This window comes from Misgurnus anguillicaudatus, chromosome 4 (genome assembly GCF_027580225.2).
Source record: "Misgurnus anguillicaudatus chromosome 4, ASM2758022v2, whole genome shotgun sequence".
Classification (NCBI taxonomy): Eukaryota; Metazoa; Chordata; class Actinopteri; order Cypriniformes; family Cobitidae; genus Misgurnus; species Misgurnus anguillicaudatus.
The window spans coordinates 3102604-3127004 of NC_073340.2; the positions used below are offsets into that span (position 1 = coordinate 3102604).

The 24401-nt window shown below is 39.5% G+C and overlaps 1 protein-coding gene across 1 annotated transcript in view; it reads right to left on the minus strand.

Annotated features, from left to right (window-relative positions):
* The window catches only part of LOC129421507 (integrin alpha-X), an 81850-nt gene extending 61067 nt beyond the window's left edge, over positions 1-20783 (minus strand). The window contains exons 1-5 of the mRNA XM_073866544.1: positions 20641-20783; positions 15913-16027; positions 1141-1250; positions 972-1042; positions 23-149 (exon numbers count right to left, since the gene is read on the minus strand). Of these exons, the coding sequence (XP_073722645.1) occupies positions 23-149; positions 972-1042; positions 1141-1250; positions 15913-16027; positions 20641-20680 (463 nt within the window). The 5' untranslated portion in view covers positions 20681-20783. The remainder of the gene's footprint in view (positions 1-22; positions 150-971; positions 1043-1140; positions 1251-15912; positions 16028-20640) is intronic.
* Positions 20784-24401: the final 3618 nt, after the last annotated feature.

A 24401-nucleotide genomic window follows, 5' to 3' on the forward strand; every position in this document is an offset into this window, starting at 1 on the left:
CTTTGGCAGTCAGCACATTTACCTCTCAAAGAACTTGGTATGGTCTGTTCAATGCTTGGTAAGGTGGTCATTATGTTTTTAAGAATAAAGCACATGCCATTGTAGGTGGTAACACTTTTACATTTTTTTGGAATGGTTGGACCACAAATCTGAGAAGGACAGAAAATGTAAAAAAAAAAATTATTCATCAAATAGTTGCCTCAACAAATGCTACATTTACATGTTTTGTTTCAATCTGAATGAATCCATTTTGACAGATAAAACCAAACAAAATGAAGTGCATTGCATGAATGTACAGAGTGGCCGATGTTTCAAAATGTGCATATAGCAGTCTTCATACCATTCCTTCTTTTCTATGTTTTAAAGGCACATTTAATATTTATCACTTTGGATGCCCTGCTGATTTTATTTATCAAGCAGTAAAAATGCCCCTTCCTGAGCCAATAACAAGGCATCTGTGGACAAGAGTCTGAAGCTAAGTGTGGTGGGATAACACTTTCCTGCACAATGGCAGATGATAAGTGGAAGGAGAATTTCAGAATGACATGACACTCACCAACATTAACATTTGAAAATTCATATCTTTAAGTTTCACAAATGTAAGATTCTTACATTTAGACATTTGGCAGATGCTATTATCCAAAGCGACTTACTGTACAGCGCAAAACAAATTTGAAACGTCATCAAGGTGAGTAAATGATGACAGAATGTTCATTTTAAGCCCAGTGTGTTCACAGATAAAAAAGACTAATAATGACTAACTAATGGGTTATATTTGTATAGTGCTTTCTACTACACATTGTTCCACTGTTTTCCACATCTTAATCAAATCAATTTTGTGTTTATAATAAAAACAGCATGGACTAGGCCTATATTTTCCCACAAATAATATTTTTCTTGTTATCCTAATGAATTAAACAATAAAATGTCAATATTAAACACATCCTTTGTGATGTTGTGCCCAAACTTACTGCCAATTTTGAAGAGGATGGATCTTTAGTCATTGTAAGTCCAAGAGACATGTTGACTGCTTCAGAGGGAACTATGTTAACACATGAACAGTTTGTTAATAAAACAATAATATTTTAATATTTAAATAAGTTTTCACATGTAACTGAAAAGCAAATAAAACCTAAATACCAATAATGTTAAGTGATGAGCAGGACTGCGAGTCTTGTATGACCGAACAGCTGTAAATCCGCCCTCTTTCATTTGGTGTGATTTGAATTAATGGATCACTCACAATAACACTATGAAATACAAGGAAAATTATGTGTTAGAACAAACATATGAAGGATAATTCACAATTGCAATGCCTCCATTTATAACAATGTGAAGTGCATCATATCTGCTATTAATCATACTCTTAAAGTCCGATATTAAATGTGTTCTCAAGGTGCGTCCCTAACTGTGCACTTATGCGCTATTCAATGTTTTTTATAGTATAAATAGTGCGAGTAGTGCATTTACACAGAAAAGTCCAAAAAAAGAAGTGCACTTTAAGTTCCCAAGTGTTATTTGGTATGATACTACTCTTTAAAAATTAATACACTAGACAGTTCAGTACATAGTGCATAGTTTAAGTGCATAGTATGTCATTTGGGACCAGTGGCGGCTGGTCAGTACCGCCCCCTTAAAGTTGGCCAGAGAGGAAAGCTACTTTAAAATGTTACCAAAAAGATAAATATTTAGTGCAAATTAATACAAAATAAAATCATTTAACTGTACTATTTCACTGTTAGTCATGTTATCATTTATTTAAAAAAAACTGAGTTTGCTGTGTATGTGTGTCATGTTTGTGTGTCTGGGTTGCACCCCAAACAAGTGTCTATATAGGTCAGTAAATGGGGTAAAAACATGTTACTTGAGGCTGAGCTCTAATTGACTGGTTTCTGATCCGCCTTAGTGTGAGGGATTGGGTGCACAGTCCTTCGCCCTATGTTATAAGCAAATCAATATTGTTTTTTATGTTTTGACCTCATGTGATTAAATCATTCTCAAGGGTCTCATAACCACGACGCAGATGATTTTGTTTAACTGATAGTTATAGTACTGATCAGTGGAAGCAAGTGAAATATCTTGAGATTAGGGATGGGCACTAGTAATCGATTGATCGAGTACTCGAACGTTGCATTGATGATTTATCACGAAAACAATGACCGTGTGGGTTTATTTTTTTTGTGTAGTTATCTGGTTATCATTACAAGGGTGTGATTGATGTCAAAGTAAGCTGTGCAGACTGGCCTATGTCAGTACCATGCATGATTCAAAAGCTTAAGCTTTGTTTATACTCGTGCTTTGGTCCGCAACGCAAGCCTCCGCGCCTCAACAAACGGCTGTGGAACTATTCTGTCACGGTAGGAAATCCTTCGTGTCATGTGTGTGTGTGTTTGTTTGTTCATACACCTGTGTATGATTGCCTCGCTCCAGCTGGTCCTCATTACCCATCTGCTACATATACTCACTCAGTTCTCTTCCTGTTGTCAGATCCTCATTTCATGTTCCAGCAGTACCACTTGGATTATCGTCTCTCGTCTTCGTGTGCATTGGATCAGTGTTCGTGTTTGTCGTCTCCGTGTGAGTGTTGGGTCCGTTCCTGGTTTCGTCCATTGGCCATTATCACACTCATCACCGACTTCACGTTTCATCACTCTTCAGCCACCGTAGACCTTCGATCACCATCGCCAACATCCTGGACTCTGTCACATGTTCTGTTGTTTCTCTGTTCTTACCATCATTTACAATAAATCTGTGTTGATCGCCTGCGCTTGCTTCCTCCACTTTATTGTGTCGTTACAGTAGGATCTGACCATCATGGAAGCAGCAGGCGATCGCTCCCCATCTCATCTGGAGGAATTTTTACAACGCACTGTGGGTCGTATGGATCGTCAAGAGAAAGCGATAGATGAGATGGGTCGAGCTTTCCAAGCGATGGTGACGAAGGTTTCCGAGCTCGCTCTCCAGGCTCAACAACATCATCCATCGCCGCCCACTGCGCCCCCCACGCCACCCACACCGCCGATCACCACTGGGGGTTCTCCCCAGTCTGAGCCACGCCTCCCCATTCCTGAGAAGTATGCGGGTGAGCCTAAATTTTGTCGATCATTTCTTTCTCATTGTTCTCTGCACTTCGCCTTGCAGCCCCGTACGTTCACCACCGAGGAGATGAAGGTGGCGTTCGTTCTCTCCCTTCTCACGGGGAGGGCTGCCCTCTGGGGGACGGCGGTGTGGGAGAACCAAGATCGCTGCTGTGCTTCATTCCACACCCTTTCGGAGGAGATGAGACGGGTCTTCGACCGCTCCGTCGCCGGGAGAGAGGCGGCCAGACTTCTAGCGGACCTACGGCAGGAGGATAGGTCCGTATCAGATTATTCCATCGAGTTCCGCACCCTGGTGGCGGAGTGTAAGTGGAACGAAGAGGCGCAGTGGGATCATTTCCTGCATGGGTTGGCTGACCGCATCCAACAGGAGATTCGAGCCGTGGAACTTCCCTCCTCACTCAACGGTTTAATAGATCTCACTATCCGGATTGACAACCGGCTAGATCAAGCAGCCAGACGGAGGGGGAGGACCACTCGCACCACCAGTCCAGAGGTTCAGCATCGGCGGCCAGAGGTTGCGGTCAGCCCACCTGGAGATCTGGAACCCATGCAGGTGGGGCGAGCTCGGCTCTCCCGGGAGGAGAGGATCAGGCGGAGATCCCTTGGACTGTGTTTATACTGTGGCAGCTCGCAACATCACATCCAGCGCTGCCCAGTAAAAGATCAAGCCCGATCGTAAATCTGAGGCTACTATCGGGTGGGATCTCTGCCAGGAAGACCCATCAACATCAACACTCCTTCCGGTGAGACTACGGTGGTCCACACATACACTGGATCAGCATGCTTTGGTGGATTCTGGGGCCGAGGGGAGTTTCATGGATTTCAACTTCGCACGTAAGATCAACATTCCTCTCACCTCCCTCAAACACCCCATTGCACCTTTTGCACTTGATGGACACAAGCTTCCAGTCATCACTCAGACCACCGTTCCTGTTTCACTCATCACATCTGGTAATCATACGGAGAACATTTCATTCCTCATCACAGACTCACCTCAGAGTCCCATTGTTCTCGGTCACACTTGGCTCCATCAACACAACCCCAGGATTGATTGGCGTCTCGGATCTGTGGTTAGCTGGAGCGAGGAGTGTCATTTGTCTTGTCTTTTGTCTGCTGGTGTTAATGTTTCTGAGTCTGTGTTTCAGGGGGAAGCAGTGGATATGACTAACGTGCCCGCGGAGTACCACGACCTGAAGGAGGTGTTCAGTAAGTCGCGGGCTGATTCTCTTCCTCCTCATCGTCCCTATGACTGTGCGATAGAGTTATTGCCAGGTACCTCTCCGCCTAAGGGCAAGTTATATTCCTTGTCTATTCCAGAGACGGCGGCCATGGAGAAATATATATCCAGTTCTCTAGCAACGGGGTTCATTCGCCCTTCCTCTTCTCCAGCAGGGGCGGGGTTCTTTTTTGTGGGAAAGAAGGACGGATCCTTGCGACCTTGTATTGATTACCGAGGGCTGAACAACATAACGGTAAAGAATACTTATCCTTTGCCGCTTATGTCTTCAGCTTTTGAGAGGTTGCAGGGAGCGGCCGTTTTCACTAAATTGGACTTACGTAACGCTTATCATTTGGTCCGCATCAGGGAGGGGGACGAATGGAAGACTGCGTTTAACACCCCTCGTGGCCATTTTGAGTACTGCGTGATGCCTTTCGGGCTATCTAACTCGCCGGCAGTCTTCCAAGCACTCGTTAATGACGTGTTGCGAGACATGGTCGATCAGTTCATATATGTTTACCTGGATGACATATTGATTTTTTCTTTGTCTCTCCAGGAACACGTGCAACACGTACGACGAGTGCTTCTGCGGTTGCTAGAGAATGGATTGTTTGTCAAGGCGGAGAAATGCGTTTTTCATGCACAGTCTGTTTCTTTTCTAGGACACATCATTTCGACTGAGGGTGTTCGCATGGATCCTGAGAAGGTTAAGGCTGTGGTAGATTGGCCATCCCCAGAGTCTCGCAAGGCCCTGCAGAGATTTCTGGGGTTCGCCAATTTTTATCGGCGTTTCATTCGCAATTTCAGCCAGCTAGCCGCACCTCTGACCGCTTTGACCTCCCCTAGTTTGACGTTCAGGTGGTCAGACGCAGCTGAGGCTGCGTTTGCCAAACTGAAAAGCTGCTTTGTTTCAGCTCCAATTCTTGTCACCCCTGATCGCTCACGTCAATTCATAGTGGAGGTCGACGCGTCAGAGGTGGGGGTAGGAGCAGTGTTATCCCAGCGCACATCCTCAGACGGAAAGGTTCATCCTTGCGCATATTATTCTCATCGTTTATCCCCTGCGGAGGTTAACTATGACATTGGCAATCGGGAGTTGTTGGCCGTCAAATTGGCACTGGAAGAGTGGCGTCACTGGCTTGAAGGGTCGGGTGTACCTTTCATTGTATGGACGGACCATAAGAATCTCGAATACATTAGAACTGCTAAAAGACTTAACTCCAGGCAGGCTCGGTGGGCATTGTTTTTCGGTCGTTTCGATTTTACACTTTCTTACCGGCCGGGTTCCAAAAACATCAAACCCAATGCTTTATCCCGTCTTTTTGAGCGTTCCGATCGTACTGCTACTCCCGAGCCCATTTTACCGGAGACCATCATTATCTCCGCGCTCAGATGGGAGGTCGAATCGAAGGTTTTGACTGCCTTAGAAGGGGTAACGCCCCCGGCTCGTTGCCCACTGAACCGTTTATTTGTGCCGGAGGGGTTACGGTCAGACGTTCTCCAGTGGGGTCATTGTTCCAGTGTTGCTTGTCACCCAGGGGTTAGTAGAACTAAATTTCTAGTCAAGCACCGATTTTGGTGGCCTGGTATGGCTCGTGATGTCCACGATTTCGTCTTGGCTTGCTCGGTTTGTGCTGTTGGTAAGACTTCCAATCGACCTCCAGATGGGTTACTCTTACCGCTGTCTGTCCCTTCGAGACCCTGGTCCCACATCTCGCTAGATTTCATTACCGCACTCCCACCCTCTAAGGGTAATACGGTGATTTTAACCGTAGTGGACCGGTTCTCGAAGGCGGCTCATTTCATTCCCTTGCCCAAATTGCCATCAGCCAAGGAAACAGCGGTAACTGTCATTGACCACGTCTTCCGTATACATGGCCTTCCGACAGACGTGGTTTCTGACAGGGGTCCCCAATTTGTGTCCAAATTTTGGCGAGAATTTTGTAAATCGTTAGGGGCGACTGTTAGTCTTTCATCCGGGTCCATCCCCAGAGCAATGGTCAAACCGAGCGAGCCAATCAGGATGTCGAAAGGGCATTGCGGTGTTTGGTTTCCAACAATCCTTCGTCCTGGTGTCAACAACTCTCAATTGTGGAGTACGCACACAATTCTCTGCCGGTGTCATCTACGGGCATGTCTCCATTTAAGTGTAGTTTAGGGTACCAACCACCTAATTTTGTCAGTACTGAATCCGAGGTGTCGGTCCCCTCCGCAAACGCACTAGTCCAGAGGTGTCACCACACCTGGACCAGAGCTCGTAGAGCTCTGCTCTAGGCAAGGTCGCGCACCAAGGCTAAGGCCGATCGCCACCGGTCGAAGCCTCCCCGATACGTCGTTGGTCAAAGAGTGTGGCTTTCAACCCAGAACATTCCGATGCGTTCCGTTTCGAATAAGCTTGCTCCCAAATTTATTGGCCCGTTTTCTGTTACCAAAATCATTAATCCGGTAACAGTGCGTCTTAGCCTTCCACCGGCGTACAGGAGGGTTTATCCCGTCTTTCATGTGTCCAAAATTAAACCGGTGATTTTTTCCCGTCTTAATCCGCCTGCCCCGGTTCCCCCACCGCCTCGTATCGTTAATGGGGAGACCACATATTCGGTTAATCGTATTCTGGACTCTAGACGGAGGGGACGCGGTTTTCAGTACTTGGTGGATTGGGAAGGTTACGGTCCGGAGGAGAGAAGGTGGGTTCCTGCTCGGGACATACTGGATCACCGCCTTATTGATGATTACAATCTTCAGGTAAAGCAGGCTGGGAACGCCAAGGGGCGTTCCTAGGGGAGGGGTACTGTCACGGTAGGAAATCCTCTGTTTCCTCCGTGTCATGTGTGTGTGTGTTTGTTTGTTCACTCACCTCTGCCATGTGCTCGTTTTATTAAGTGTTGTCACCTGTGTATGATTGCCTCGCTCCAGCTGGTCCTCATTACCCATCTGCTACATATACTCACTCAGTTCTCTTCCTGTTGTCAGATCCTCATTTCATGTTCCAGCAGTACCACTTGGATGATCGTCTCTCGTCTTCGTGTGCATTGGATCAGTGTTCGTGTTTGTCGTCTCCGTGTGAGTGTTGGGTCCGTTCCTGGTTTCGTCCATTGGCCATTATCACACTCATCACCGACTTCACATTTCATCACTCTTCAGCCACCGTAGACCTTCGATCATCATCGCCAACATCCTGGACTCTGTCACATGTTCTGTTGTTTCTCTGTTCTTACCATCATTTACAATATATCTGTGTTGATCGCCTGCGCTTGCTTCCTCCACTTTATTGTGTCGTTACATATTCTTTGAACCGTCAGGGGGCGACGCGAGCAAACGAGTCAAAAACTAACACAAAGAAGAGGATAGAAGTTGCCATCCACTGGAACAACCCTGGTGCTTGTAACATCAGAGCTTGATATATAAATATGAGAACATGAATAAAACAACAATCCCTTAAATATGTATGGGGTCAGATTTGTTTCGTATTTCTGAATAAATATACAACGATCCACAAATAAATATAGAGAGTTTCGTAAATATTTTTTAAATCCACAAATGCACAATAAGCGAACCATAAATATATGTTAGACATTTCATTAAAAGGAAGGAAATTCACAAATAAATAAAATGGGATTTGCAAATGAAAAAATATTTATAAATATATTTTTTTTTTATTTATATGTGAATGGCTTCCTGCGCATTTGTGGATTGCTTTCTGTGCATTTGTGAATCGCTTTCTGTGCATTTGTGAATCGCTGCACACATTTGTGGATCGCTTTCTGTGCATTTGTGAATTGCTGCACTCATTTGTGGATCGCGTTCTGTGCATTTGTGGATTTGAAACATTTCTAACGTCAAGACGTGCACAAGAATTCACAAATAGGTGGACTCTGCCCACCGTCTACTCCTGCCAATCAGACAACAAGCACACTGTGCTGACCAATCGTGGCACGATCTCCCTTCAACCAATCACAGAGTCTTTTCTAGAAACATTAGCCATTTCTCAATACCAAGTACACCAAACTCGGACTTGTGTCCTTCGTAGTTCGAACTTGCAAGTTCAGACTCGGAAGAACGAACTCCTGACGCGAAATGCATTCTGGGAAACTTCGCTGTCATAAGTCCACACAAGTCTCCTCTGATGCATCCTCGATAAAATGGGCGGATCAAGAACACATCCGGGGATTTTATGTGAACTTGGGCTTGATGCGAACTTTGAATTGGAACAGTACTTGGGCCGCGACTGATGACGTTTCACAAGTCCACAAGAACGCAAGTACAGACAAGAACGCATATTGAGAAACGCCTATTGTGCAAAAGACCCAGACGGAGGAGGACTTTTATTATGACAGCGAGTATCGCTCACTCAAAGCAATGGCGGAAGAGCGCTAGTTTTGTACAAGTGTCTCGCTGTGTGAGGCATGAATCGTGTTGTTGTGGAGACAATAGCACCAGGGGTGTATTCCAGAAAGCTAGTTATGTGACTTACCCGGGTATGTTTAGGAGTAAGTAAGTGGATAACCTCTGCTTTCGGTTCCAAAAACGTAGGTAACTTTCGGGTTATGTAAGTAACCATAGCAACTGACTCTCTGAAGATAACCTACTCCGGAGCAGGTTATGTTGCAGGGTAAGTTCATTTTAGTTAATAAAACGAGGCTCCGGAGGATGTCTGCGCATGCGTGTACTTATAATGAGCGTGCAGCGTGCGTGGAAGCATATATTTTGCATAATATTACAATATTAAAGCATTTATTTTATTACATTTACAGTCGCAAATATTTTTTGCTGTCTTAAAACATTTATGATATTTTCTTTAAAGAAACAATTTTTTTAATAACATGGATTGATATTTGTAATTGGACTAATTACTGTACATTTAATTATGTCCATTAATACAAAATTATTCATATTTGTGTTCGGACTAAATACTATACATTTAATTATGTTCATCATTAATATATCTCCAAATATCAGTGGATGTATGAAACACATTTCCATCAGTTAAGTAATGTTAACAAGTACATTTCTATTTAAATTTGGTCAATTCATAAATAACCTCATCTTTCACTTACTGGATAATTTGAGATGAATGTAAAGTTCTAATAAATTGTGTGTGCAAATACATTGTCAATATTGATCCAGAAATCTTAACATATTTTACTTAAGTGACAATGTGCCAATGCTACAGTAAATGGGTATAACAAATAGAAACACATGATGCCTATCAAAATAATAATTACTGAGGGACAGAAGTTACCCCTGCCTGCAGTTTCTGGTAGGCATGTGCATCTAACCTGGCCCACAGAATGACACCCATGAAGCACAGACACTGACCCACAGAATGACACCCATGAAGCACAGGCATGATTTAACACTGACCCACATGTGAAGCACAGCCTTCATTTGGTGAAACACCATTTAATCACAGATATGGCATAGTGGTCAGAGATTTTCTATTATCAGTTAGATCATGTACACAATGAAATAAAATTATAAATATATATTCCATAGTATCATATTTATTTCTTAAACATGCACTATTTTTCTAAATCACATTTTTTTCTTTAAAATTGGCTTTTTGTGCTTTCCTGAGCTATCATTTTTGAGCCAAAGGGAAATTGAGATATTTGGTTATATTAGATGATACAGGACATATTACAACATGTTACTATTGACACTAATGTAACATTTCTATTCTCCACTTCTGTCACAGCAGATCCTAATCGTCCAATGCAAATGAATGATAACTTTTAGTGTAGTGTACTGAAAAGCATTACACAAAAATATTGAAAATCTGTAAGGACTGTAAGGAAGCTTTACAATTAAAAGAGGGTGCATTTATCAGATAAGTAAATGTTAAAAAAGATGGCGATACAGTGTCATACAATGGAAAGTCCAAAAACTAAACAGGGTCATTGAAATAAGTACAAGTAGTGAATATAATCATAGTGCATTTTATGCATACACAATACAATCATATCTTAAAAAAAAACCCTGTAAATAAGCCTTATGACAGATTTATGTACTTTATGTCCACAGCCCTTACGAAAATTAACCATGGTTTTATTGGTGTAAAGTTGTGGTAACCATGTTTTTTGTGCATTGATTCAGCAAAACTATGGTTCCCTTTCAGTCGGTCACTACGACGTCACGTCGTGACCGACGAATTGGGACGTGACGTCTCCGTTCCCTCCTTCAGGGAACGAGGGTTACATCCGTAACCGAGACGTTTTACTACACTTACCATGGTTTAACTATGGTTTTTGAAAACCATGGTTGTCAAAACCATGGTTATTTTGTGGTTACCATGGTTTTACTGTAACCATGTTTTTTTGTTTTAACTGTAGTAAAACCATTGTTAATTTTTGTAAGAGAAAAGATAATCTTAATTATGTCAAATTATATGTAATTAGATATAATTAATATATTTAAAATCATATATAAAATCTATGATTATTTTTACAGGCTTTTAAGTAATATTTAAATAATATTATGTGTATTTTCATTGAGACACATATAATATTGGACTTAAATGGGGTAAAATAGGTTCGTATTAATTAATAAATTTTATCTGTTTTGTAATCACGCACTTATATAACGTTATAAAACGTTGATTTTGACAGAAAGTATTGGTTTATAATGTTATTTCTCATTTAAAAACTTTTAAGTTCTCTTACGTTTCCATGGTGACTCGTGAAATCGATTTTCTTGAGCCGATATTTGGAGCCGATACTGGTTTTGCTCACTCAATTTACATCATAAAAATTATATAAAAAATGGCATGTTGTTAAAAAGAGATGTTATTAGTTTGCACAGTTCTTACATTTATTGTAGTCTAGGACTAGTCTAATCCCTGTCCAGGAAACCGACCCATAGAGATGAAAAAAACACCACTTTGTTCAGCTATGATCAGCTGTTAAGCCGAGCTTTCAATGTTGTCGTGAAAAGGTTGGTTGTTTTTAGTCACATGACCTGCAATCGCTTGCGGGTTCCAGCACTCTGTCTGTAAATTATGCCAGAAAAATCGGCAAACACGGCAGCCATGTATCGGCCGATGCCGATACACATAAAACTCGCAAATATCGGCCCGATATATCGGCCGGCCGATATATCGGTCTATCACTAATATAAATCACTTTCTTTTGCTGTTCATCAATGTGTTTATCCTGTAATAATGTCAGTTATATTACATACGTTGTGTAAACACTGCTAATGGTGTAAAATGTGTCATTTGAGACACGTCTGTTTATGTTATTTTGATAACGTATGGGGGTAGAAGCTGTAGCTAATTTGTCAATGTTATGTATGTTTATTTGCATTAGTGTTACTTTGGGAATCCTGTTGTAATCCGTTGCAGGAAACCACATCTACACCTGCCTATGATCTGGCTAAGCTCTCAAATATAGCCAGGCACTCATGCATCTCCATTCACATGCCATGCAACCAAGCTCATAAATACAGCTCTGGCCTATCTCTCTTAAAGGGGCATACCCTCATCCTGTGCAGAGCTTCATTAAAAGACTACTACCAATATTCAGTTTTAATTTAAGTTAACTGAGCATTACATCCGCAAATCATAAGCATTTTACAACAATTAACGACTAACTAAGAATATTAGTCAACTTTATAATAGTTAATTTTCTAAAATAAGACAGTCTTGATGATGTATGCAGCCTACAAAAGATTGCCTGATGAAATTCAACTGTGTTCCCGACCTAACAGTAAAACAAAATGTGATTGGTTGGAGGGAAATCTTGCCACGATTGGTCAGCACAGTGTGCTTGTTGTCTGATTGGCTGGAGTAGCAGTGGGCGGAGTCCACCTGTTTGTGGATTCTTGTGCACGTTTTGGGGCTGTTTACACTTGGTATTAAGATGTGTTTTTATTGATCATATCACAAGTGGACGAGAGAGACACATTACGTTTACACCTGGTATTTAAATCCGTCTCTTTTGTCCACTTTCGACCGCTTCTGTGCTGAATACTATGAGGGGGTGGTCTGTGAGACCAACACATCCTCACCCCATGTCGTCAATATTTGACGACACTTGACCATTCGTCAATATGTGATTCGTCATTTTTTGACGAACTGGGGACTTCAATACTATTACGTCCGTTGCATTCTCTTTCCTATTTTCTTACCATTTTCGCGTCGGTTTAGGGTTAGATTACGCAAAATTAAACAGTGTACGCGAAATTAAACAGTTGTCACCTGGCGTTGGGGTTACAGTTAGGTACGACAGTTGTCACCTGGCGTTGGGGTTAGAGTTAGGTTTGGGTAGGGATGTCATTATGTAAATCTAACCCTAAACCGAAGCGAAAATGGTAAGAAAATAGGAAAGAGAATGCAACGGACGTAATAGTATTGAAGTCCCCAGTTCGTCAAAAAATGACGCGAAAGGTATACCCTTCCCCGTCAAATATTGACGAATGGTCAAGTGTCGTCAAATATTGACGACATGGGGTGAGGATGGGTTGGTGAGACGGTGTGGGCGAGTCTCTCTGCTGTCATTCAAACCCGAGCGGGAGTAATTATGAGTTTATATGGACGCAAACTAATATTATGTCGGAGTGCACTGCTTGTTTAGCAAGTAAACATGCTGCACAGTGTTTTGTACATGAGTATGTAAGAGCTTTCTTTGAATTTTCAGCGCAATTGATGAAATAGGATCTCGCAACTTTCACACGCTTTCAAAACGAAACTACGGAGATCAGCCGCTTAGTTTTATCAATGAAAGGCTAAAAATAGCGCTGTTCACCGAGTGTTCACGCCAGAAGTCAAAAAAGACATAAAACTTGTGTTTAATACCTCAGATTAGACAAATAGGCGGAGAGAAGGCGGTCGCGTGTGGCTGTTCGTACGCATTCAACCACATGTGCGTTCCGCAACTCCAAAGCGATCCGATCGAAAGTGGTTTCAACCACCTCTGGATGTGGTTGAAAGTGGTCGAAAGTGGATGAGCTCAAAATGTTTTGAACACCGTTTACACCTGGCATTAACGTCGTCCACTTGTGATCCGATCGACGAAAACACATGTTAATGCCAAGTGTAAACAGCCTCTGAGACGTTAGAAATGTTTCAGATCCACAAATGTGTGCAGCAATTCACAAATGCACAGAAAGCGATTCACAAATGCACAGAAAGCGATCCACCAATGCGCGGGAAGCCATTCACATATAAATAAAATAAAAATATATGTTTATAAATATTTTTTCATTTGCAAATCCCATTTTATTTATTTTTGAATTTCCTTACTTTTTATGAAACGTCTAACATATATTTATGGTTTGCTTATTGTGCATTTGTGGATTTAAAAAATATTTACGAAACTCTCTATATTTATTTGTGGATCATAGTATATTTATTCAGAAATACGAAACAAATCTGACCCCATAAATATGTCTTTATTAAACATCATCATTTCATTAACGGTTTTACTAAACACACAGTACAGACATCTTAAGGTTTGTATTTTATTCATTTATCATTCAATACATATACAAGCCAAAAATTCAAAATCATATGTTAAATAATTCATGTTTTAAGCTGCAAAGTTGCCATACTTTACTTGAGTGTCAGATAAATAGTATATGCATTGTTTTGTATGGATTTATCAAGGAGATACGTCACAGGCTTGCCTGCTCGGACAGAATCGCCTCCAGTTTGGTCATTTTCTGATGCGTAGCCGTGCACACCTTTAGGCAAAATGCGGTCTCGCACACTCAACGCACAAGACCACCCACTCCGTGTTTAAGTCATTTTTGCCGTGGACGCATTGTGTATGAACAAAGATTTAAGTATTGTTCATACTCATATACCCTTTGATTTCCCCGCCCCAGTTAATCGAGTATTCGTTTTTCAGATCTATGGATTAATCGAAATGAAAAAATTACATACATGCACATCCCACAAAAAAAACATACATGCACATCCCTACTTGAAATGAAGGAAAATATTATTTTATCCTTTCAAAATCACACTTTACAAGGCATTTAGTTAAAAAATAAATAAAGGATTAAGAAGCTTGGACCAGATCGGCCAACGGAGTCAAACGGAGTGATTAAATGTAATTACTGTCCAGATGGTGGCAGTGTATTGTTTCTAATGCCGTACTGGTTTCTACAGAAGCCGGTAGAGGTTGTGTACTATATTTATTTTTGCTTGCTTGTTTTCTTAAATTCTCGTTACCTCGAGATAACAAAAGTTGTATTCTTGTGATGTGATTAACGCTTACATGTACTCAATAGAATTGTGCTGGAGGATACTTGGGTAGTGTAGAAAATGACTTCTGTCACATTTCTCTGTGGTGCTGTGGTAGTGACAATGACCTACGAGACGCGCAACCTGGGTTTAATTCCCCTTTAAGGCAACATTTTTTTATATAAAATTTAACCAAGCGACCACCGTTACTACTGGCTTGTAAACATGAGCTACGCAATCTTTTGGTGTTTGAAAAAATAAAACCCATGAAATTATATTCATATGACATGCTGGAAGGCACACCATGGACTTTGTGACCTAAAGAGTTGTCTTCTTTTCCTTTGCGACAGTGCTGTGGCACTTGTGGCCTTTAGGCGCGCAAGACGTGAAAAATACATGCTTAGCGCCCCCCTAGTGGCCAAAAACTTCCGCGGTGTGCCTTTAAATACTATTGAAGAAAAAAACGTGTACATTATTAAACATGATGGTCCCTAAATTCACAAACATCAAACTATCAGCAATTGGATGCTTGTGAGTGTGTTAGTGGAAGGGCCATGCTCGGTGGCTCCAGTGCGCTATCAAGCCACAGTTTTAGCCCCGCCTAAATAATCTTAAACACAGAAATGTGGAAAAACGGTTTAATACAATTCAGTACTAAATTCACACTCAGAAAAAAGGTACATGAAGGTACAAAAGTTGTCAATGTGGCGGTACCTTTTAAAAAAATACACTTTTGTACCTTAAAGGCGCATACTAGTACCTAGGTACATATGAAGAGTTTCGTTGCAAAACGAGATAACTCAGTTTTTTTATTTTTCAGAAATCTTGTTTTTTGGTTGTGCATTCCAATTAATATCAATTCAACTGCAGTTGGTTTCTTTTGATTTAAACCTTCATAACTTAAGTAGCAGCATAAAACAAAATATTACATGATAACATAATAATAAACATTTTTTGACAAAAATTTTAAAAACGGATTTATCTCGTTTTGCAACGAAATTCTTAATATATATATTCTAGGAGGGGATATTAAAGTTATTAAAGTTAACTGCTTGACAAGCATGAGGTCTCACAATTTCTTGTGACAATGAATACTTTTTCAGGTCTATCCATCAAGATAAATAACTGGAGCTTATATGTAAATGTCTGAAATGAGTTATGCTGAGAAAAACTGTGCCAAGATATTAATAAAGTAATTCTGTTTAAAATGTTTTTGAAATTGATGTATTGGACAAAATAATAAAGAAAAACCAACCAGAATATATATGGTGAAACCTCAAGAAACTTGTTGAAACATAATTCCCAAAGTTGTATTTTTTATTTCATATTTTCATGAGTTTAAATACAGGACTCATTGTTTGAAAGGTTCAAAACAAACATTAGAGTTTTCTTTAGTTTATTGCTCTTACCTTGATTCGCTTTGTATTATCTTGTAGCCAAAAGCAAAATTTTGGCTCTTTGAGGGATCAGGGAAATCTCTCCACGTAATAGGATCAATGTTGAAAGCCATCACTGACTGAAAAACTAAAGAGTTCAGAAATTAGAAATTATTAGCTGAAAACACATCTGGAGACATATGTGTGTCTTAATCAGTTTCATAGCTCCATAGTGACCAAGATAAGGCTGTGCTTGGAGGGACACATGAGTGCTGACAGTCCTTTGATCACCTGGAACTCAAACATTGGAGCAAATTTTTAAATAGGCATTATCTTTACTAATAGACTGCAGAATTAAAGATTATACATCTATATTCTCTCGTAAACTAATCTTTAACTAATTTAAATCTAATTTTAAGAAATGGCTATTATGTCTGTTGAGTTGACTCGTGCATTTTCGGATGGAGAACTTTAGAAAAGGTCACATGGATTTTTATGAGGCAGTGTTTCCCAATCCTGGTCCTCGCATATCCCCTCCTAGAATGTGTTAGATGTCTTGTTAGTTAGCCATTTTGGAAGGAGGCTCATGAGTTCAATCAGATGTTTCAAATAAAAAGGCGTCTAAAACTTTATGGGAGGGGGTCAGTGTTGGGGGTAACGAGTTACAAAGTAACGGATTACAGTAACTATATTACTTTTTTGGGTAATGAAGTAAAGTAACGCATTACACTAATAATATTGGTATCTACACTACTTTACTAGACTATAGGAACGCGCTTTCCTGCGTTACCCAAGCAGTGTTTGCCTGGGTGTAAAGTTCTGTCTGTTTAAGTGGTGCGTGCATACGTGTGCCGTTGCCATAGAGATTGATTTTGACGTAGCTGCTGGTGCAAAGGGGAGCGGGAAATGAAGACGGAGGGTTTCGGCCACTGGGGCGATATTCACATTACTTTCAGCTTATTGCTCGAAAGGACAAAAATATTTCGTGTGAAATGCACACTATGCCCACACGACAAGTGTCTTTCAACTGCTGACAACGCGATGAGCAACCTGTCTGAGCATTTGTAAGCCCAGCATGGCAATACAACACTTGTGGCGAAAGATCCTGCTTACCGGTCATTTAAAGCAGAGGTCCCCAACCACCGGGTCGCAAGAACGTCCCGAAAAAAAATGTGTATAATAGTCACGTAATAGCTTAATCGGGTATTTTGTACTTTAAAAGCAGACTTCAAATAACATCGATCATTTCCACTTTTGTACAAAGCCGCGCTCTCTCTCTTTTTCTCCACCTCTCTCTCTCTCTACCAGCACATCAGCGATCACATTGCTGTCATTAGAGTTTGAGCATACAGTACTTCTAAATTATTATTAATTATTAAGACTAAATGGGCAGGCAAACTAGTAAAAACAATGAAAGTAAAAAACAATCCGCCAAAATATGGTTTTACACGTCTATAGAAAATATACTATAGCCTAAATAAAGCAATTATTAATTTTCCTAATGCATGGTTGTTATCTTTACTTCCATTTAAAACGTACAGCTGAAACCGGTCCGTTGTGACAAAAAGGGTGGGGACCCCTGATTTAAAGGAGTCACTCATCATCAGCCGACCCCGCCTAAACCATATCCATGTATCTATGTGGTAAATTAAGAAAAAGGAAAGTAAAGTAATAAGTAGTGAAGTTACTTTTCAAATGCAGTAACTAGTAAAGTAATCTCATTACAATTTAAAGAAGTAACTAGTAACTAGTAACTAATTACATTTTTTGAGTAACTACCCCAACACTGGAGGGGGTACACAAGGACCAGGAACAACAGGGAGCAATAGGAAACAACAGGGAGCACTCTCTTCCTGAAACACACTGATTTTGTTAAAAACTCATCAATCTGAAAAGCGTTTTTATAGCAAGTCTTTAGTGTTGAACATTCTCTTTCCATTAAGCACTCTTAATTTGCGCTCTTCTAATTACGCTCCATTTTTCTTTAAGAGCTGCGGTATGATGGTCATACCATGGTGCTGCCATTTTTTCTTTGATTCTTTTTGATCTAATGGGAACAACAGCTTCCAACGTGCTAAAACTAATGTTGTTCAAGGTTTCTATTACAGCATCTAAATCTTTATGGTTATCTGCTACATGTTTCATTTGGGAAAGGTTTGGGAGAGTACTATATGTATATAGTGGGTAAGCCGATATTCTTAACTTTAATAAACTCCAAATCATCATTTAGGATGCTTCAATATTTTATCACCGTTTATAATAAAAACTGAATTTTTAAATACAGTGGGAGTAAATTCACTTATTAAAGTATTAATATTATTAATAAAAACATACAAATAATTGTCCTCATTCTTTACTTTTAACTGTGTTACAGTTAAAAAAAGAAATTCATTATCATGTTTTTATCTAACATTCAGGCTATAAAAATGTTTCTAGTTTGTGGTCGAAAAATCATAGCAGATGTTCCTGTGTAGATAATATGATAGACCAGTCTGGCCCCTCAGGCTCAAATGTGATGTAATAGTAGTAACGATAGTAAGATAGTAAATCTGGTTATTTTCTTTCTGAATGTCCGATAACTTAAAAATGTAGTAGCCAAATTGGCTGGTGAGTGGAAAAAAGTTAATTTCAAACCAGTGTCGGCGCCAGAGAATACAGAATGAGGGGGCCTCCTGTTTTACTGGGGGGGCACCTGGTTCATCTTATTATTTTTTATTATTATTACTACATGGCACTGTAAAATGCTTGGTACTGATTGGCCAGTTGCAACATTCAAAGGTATTTTATTCCTTGAGCAACCCCCTGAAACACAGCCTCACCCGGGTACTGCGAGCGAGTCACGTTAACAGGGACAGTTGAATACCTACGAATTAATACAGAATAAATATGCATAATTAATAACGTATATGAGATTGTATTTACAATGATTAAACCAAATGTTCGTCTTTTGACTTTTAACTTGTTTTAACGCATCTGGAAACGTTTTCCCAGAAGGTTTGTATTTCTTAAAATAAGCTAATAAAAGACATCAAATCAAAATGTTATGTCTATATATTTACTCATATAGCAACTAGCCGTGAAATTAGCGGGATTGTTACAGCCAGCCAAGTTGTTGTCGCAAATAAATCCCTCACTAGAGTAAAACCATAACTTATAATGACGTTAAAGTGCAAGACTGGATAACTCACGCAAATCATAAAGACCAGTACATAACCAAATAACAGCAAAAGAAAACAATGTTACTGACATATCTAACACCAGAATGAGCTATGCGTTTTACCTTCAGAAGAGCTGCAGGCGACAAGAGGACTTTTTAAAACTTTTTAAGAAGGTCCTTTTATTTGTCGCGAAATTTCTTCGTCTTGCCCAAATTCCAAGACTTACAAGTGTACATTATTTAGACAGATAATGAGTTCTCATGCATGGTGATGGAAGACCCGAACGTGACAGCAACTTTCAGTGCTGACAAAACACTGAGAATAGCTTTAAGAACTTTGTGTTGTTCAAGTAGTGGCTGGCTGCGTGTATGTAGTTGACTATGTTAGCATTGCATTATGGGTTAGTCTTTAATTTTTAATTATACTTAATATATACTTACTTTTAACGAGTATTCATTGTATAACCAAATTAATTTGCCACACACTTTTTTAAATGATCAAGTTCATTATTATTTTGAGAAGTAAGGGGCACAGTGACTTAAGTGGCCGGGCCATGCCCCCTAGGGCCCGCTCGTGGCACCGACACTGTTTCAAACCCTGATTATAATCTATTTAAAAGGACAATACAATTTGAAATAATACTATATTTTCTATAATATACACCATATATATAATAATCTGCGTTTTTTTCTTCGTCTTTGTTGTAAAGCTGCTTTAAAGTTGTGTAAAAAAAATGTAAAAGCGGTAAAAAATGTAAAAAATAATGGTTAATACTAAAAGTGGTTCACTGTCTCGTAATTGTAAGGGAATCACTTTAAGTGCTATATGTAGAACCACAAGTGGTGCTATAGTACGGCTTATTGTTGTAGATAAGTCAGTTGTTTTTATTTTTGCACTTTATCACCAGCCACAGAAGTGTAAAATAACCACGAAGTAACATCTAACAGATCTCATGCACTGACATGAGAGATAAAGAGCGAGAGCACCATTTTTTTAAAGGAAGTTTGCTCTTATTGGAGACTATAAAGTAGTTTATGACTTTAATTTCAGTTTTGGTAACCTCTAACTTGTATATGAGCTGTGCTGCATAATGTTTTATATATTAAAACTATAAGTGGAGGTTTTCTAGACAGGTTTTAGATTAAATGTAGGACTAGGCCTAGTTATTTAGGACATTTAAATAGTTCTTACAAACAAACCTTACAACAAAAATAAAACGATACTGGTGTGCATCTTGACACAATGGAACCAATAAGATGTGTCAGTTCAAGATGTTTTTAAATTAAGGCATCTTAAACATGCATTTTAATCTGGGACTAGGATAATCTCTTTTTTGGAAACTGCCACAGAGTCTTCAATGTAATTGCTATAATGCCATACTTTTTCATTTTAATTTTAATTTTATTAATTCACACCATTTAACACCTGTCAGTTGCAATACATTTCACAAGCTTTAAAATGTAACATTTAGATTGAGAAAAAGGAAGCTTTTTAAAGCTAAAAACTTTTACATTGTGTCACGACTTGCTCACACTTTATTCATTTATTATTACACAAATCTTAAAGAGAGAATTGGTAAAAAAGGAATTTAAAAAATTCTTACCACAGAAGATACACAAGGTGATAAAGATGTTCTGTTCCATAACTTGAAAAACATAGATAAGGATGATGCATGAGAAAGACAGTCAGACAATCGGTGAAGTGAAGATGAGTCTTGCATGTAGTTCATGTGTGTAGAAATGGGGTGGGATTATTTATGTAAAGAGGAACAACATGTCATAAAGAGGAAATGAACACACATTAAACAGGAATTAAGTGCAACAAAATTTTTGCTCAAAATAATGAAACATAGAAAATGTATTGTATTTATTTATTTATTATGTTAAACCTACACATTTGTTTGTATAATGAACTCTTTGAACAGTAAATAGATTATGGTTCTCCAGAAAAAGTATTCAGGTTGTGTAGTATTGTTTGGCCCTTAAGTTTCATTTGTTAATGAAAGCCTTACAAAATAGACCATATTGTGTATACTGTGCTAATAAAAGATAAATTGATAAGTACACAGATACACAAATGCTGTTGTTACTTTAACTGTACTAGACAAACCAATACTAGTTGTTTTTATAATATGTAGAAACATCATTCAGTATAAATCACACTTTTATTCTGTCTGTATGTATTAGTAATTGTGGTAAGTGCTTGTAGGCATTCCTAAGTGCTAAGTTTGTGCTTACTGTCTCAAGTTGAAATTACACTTGACATAACTTCCTCTTATGTAAACGGCATCTCTTTTATGCATGCTTTGGTCATTTTGCACAGTTATTTGGGTGACACTAGTACAGGGAGATAGATCCTGTTTACATCTGGTATCAAAATGTGTTTTGGTCAATCAGATCCCAACTGGATGATGATAAATAGAGGTGTAAACAGGTGTAAAACGTTTTGAGCTCATTGAGAACATTCAGAGGTAATTTGAATGCATTTAAATGTGTTCGCGCTGCCACAAAAGACCGCCTACTGATCCTGAATGGTTTGCTGATCCACCCCATTACAGTAAAACTGCATTATTTTAGGCTATGTTTACATCGTGCACACATGTCTGTTTCCAGAAAAGTGTTAATTTGCCATAAGTGTATATGCCATCAAGAGCATGCCAAACCACTAGGTGGTGGTGTAACGAGAAGCTCAAGCCCACGTAAGGCAATCAGAATACCGAAAATAGCAACAACAGCAACGAACTTCTTCCTCTTTCGAACAAGGTCGCACTTTTGATATAGGTGCGAGCTCTGGCGCATACTGTGAGGTTGGCTGCCTAAACAACGTTTGTCTCAGTTTACATACAAACGTTCAAAATCTCCACTCTGAGTTTTTAGAAAGAACCAGTTTCAGAGGCAATTTTTTCGTTTGCGTGTAAACAAAGGGCGCAAATGAAGGGAAATGTCTCAGTTTTTCAAAATAACCATGTACGTGTAAAAGGGGCCTTAGAGTGGCCTTTTTTGTGGCCAGTCTAAGGCACACCTATGCAATAATCATGATCTCTAATCAGCATCCTAATATGCCACACCTGTGAGGTGGATGGATTATCTCGGCAAAGGAGAAGTGCTCACTAACACAGATTTAGACAGATTTGTGAACATTATTTGAGTGAAATAGGCCTTTTGTGTACATAACCTTAGATATTTTAGTTCAGCTCATGAAAATGTTGGCAAAAACAAAAATGTTGCATTTATAATTTTGTTCAATGTATTTTAAAGTGGATTTAAATGTAGGCTATAACTTTCATTTTTTTTCAAGTTCTACCAGTAAGACTAAATGCTACTTCATTCATTACATTTTGATCTAGCTAATCATTACTTGACTCTTGAAGTATATAAGTCGCCTACTCAAACCTCTTTTGCATGTGCACATACTGACGCTGAAGTTCACTCGCTCGATGTTTAGTGCAAACCAAACGTGTCACAAAAGCGATTGTTACTCGTCTGAGGTGTGACTTATGCATCTGCTTTGAAAACAATGCAATCAGTTATGTCGATTGTTGCATACTTTTCCACAGTGTTGGGAAAGCTACTTTGAAACTGTAGTTAAATAAGCTACAAACTTACTACAGCCATATGCATCTGCAAAAGTAGTTAGCTACACTTCAAGTTACTATAAAACAAAGCTAGCTAATTTTAAACTACTTAGATTTTTTACAATGACGCTAAATTACAAATATATAATTTTAATGAAAAATGTTTTAATAAAATGATTTGGGGTTTAAAACAATGTAATGTAATACAATTATGATTTCAGTATTTTATATTTATCTTAAACTGGTAGTACTTAAAATTGCAATGCAATGTAGAAACAGTGGTGGACAGTAACAAAGTAAATGTAATTCGTTACTGTACTTAAGTCGTTTTTTCGCGTATCTGTACTTTACTCAAGTACTTTTATTGTGGAAGACTTTTACTTTTACTTTACTACGTTTTAAAGTCCAATATTTTACTTTTTACTCTACTACATTTTGAAAAATCGGTTGTTCCTTTTTATTTATCAGTGGATAAAAAAACTTAACTGGGCAAACTAAGATGCACAAAAAAAAAAAACTACGCGAGTGCAGCAGCCAGCCAGCGTACCGTTTGGAGAATGAAACTGAAGGTTACAACTCTTAAACTTTGTTAATAAGTCAGAATGCATGAAATAGCATTACCCCCCCTAAACTTCGGCCAATTCTAATGCATTAGAGCGTTTCCTTAGCATGTTAGAGAGAGTGCTGGAACGGACCAGTCTGGCAACACTAAACTCCATGGGGCCTTTTCAAACATATGGAGCCCTTAATCGGTCTTTGTCGTGTCTGCAGAGATGCTACGCACTCCACTCGTTCACACTGCATGTGAGAAAAACAGTGCCCTATCTGCATAAGAAAAGGATATCAGCAAAGAGAATGTCCGAATGTTTTCTATTCTCCTTTCCAAACGAATGTTGCAGGAAAACTAGCTTGCTTGCATCGGGGAGGTCACGATGTGAGCGTGAGAAGTAAAACCCTCAGCGACAAAAGTGATCTTCTGATGTCATCGAAAGTTACAAGGCAATCCCTGATAAAGACATTATATATCAAAATTTAATGAAGCTAGGAAGAGCTGACTCCTTGTTTTACACTGATGTTGTCATTGTCGAGGCCCTGGTAGTTCTACACGCACTACTATAGCTGGTCCATGGCGTGTACCATAAACAAGGAGGCTGAATGCAAACTGGAGAGCACAGGAGTCATGCTCACACCCAGCGAACTGCACCCAGATATTGATCTCACTGGTTGCAGTGGTGTCAGTTTTCCGCCCAAGAATATCCACCAGCTTGAGGTGAAGGTGAACAGATTTCCACGGGATGAAATTATTCTGTGCAATTATTCTTGTGTTTCTTTCTGTAGCACCGCTATGCTACACATGCATGATAGTTTCTAGATTCTTAGCAGACAAAAATGAACCTTAAAAACTTAACCTTTGCTATAAGGCGATAGAAACAAGACTTAATCACAGCACCTGTCACACGGTGACGAATGCATGGGCGGAACCAAAATTCTGGAAGATTTGAGTTCCACCCGGCGGCATATGCGGAAACACCATACTTCCAGGAAAATGCCGCAGCGAAAATCAAGCGAATGAGACACAGGTGCGAAAAACAAACGCAGCGATCAGGGATTGGAGGATGTAAGGAAACGAAGGAGTATAAAGAGGAGGAGAAAACTAAAGGTTGGTGTTCTTTTTGCCCATCGGGTTCGTGGTGTTGACTGGGTTCCTGGTTCACGGTAGTGAAGCAGATGCCGTGTTGTGGTGGTGTGTAAATGGAGGATTAACAGAGAAAACGAGTTGGAAACAGAAG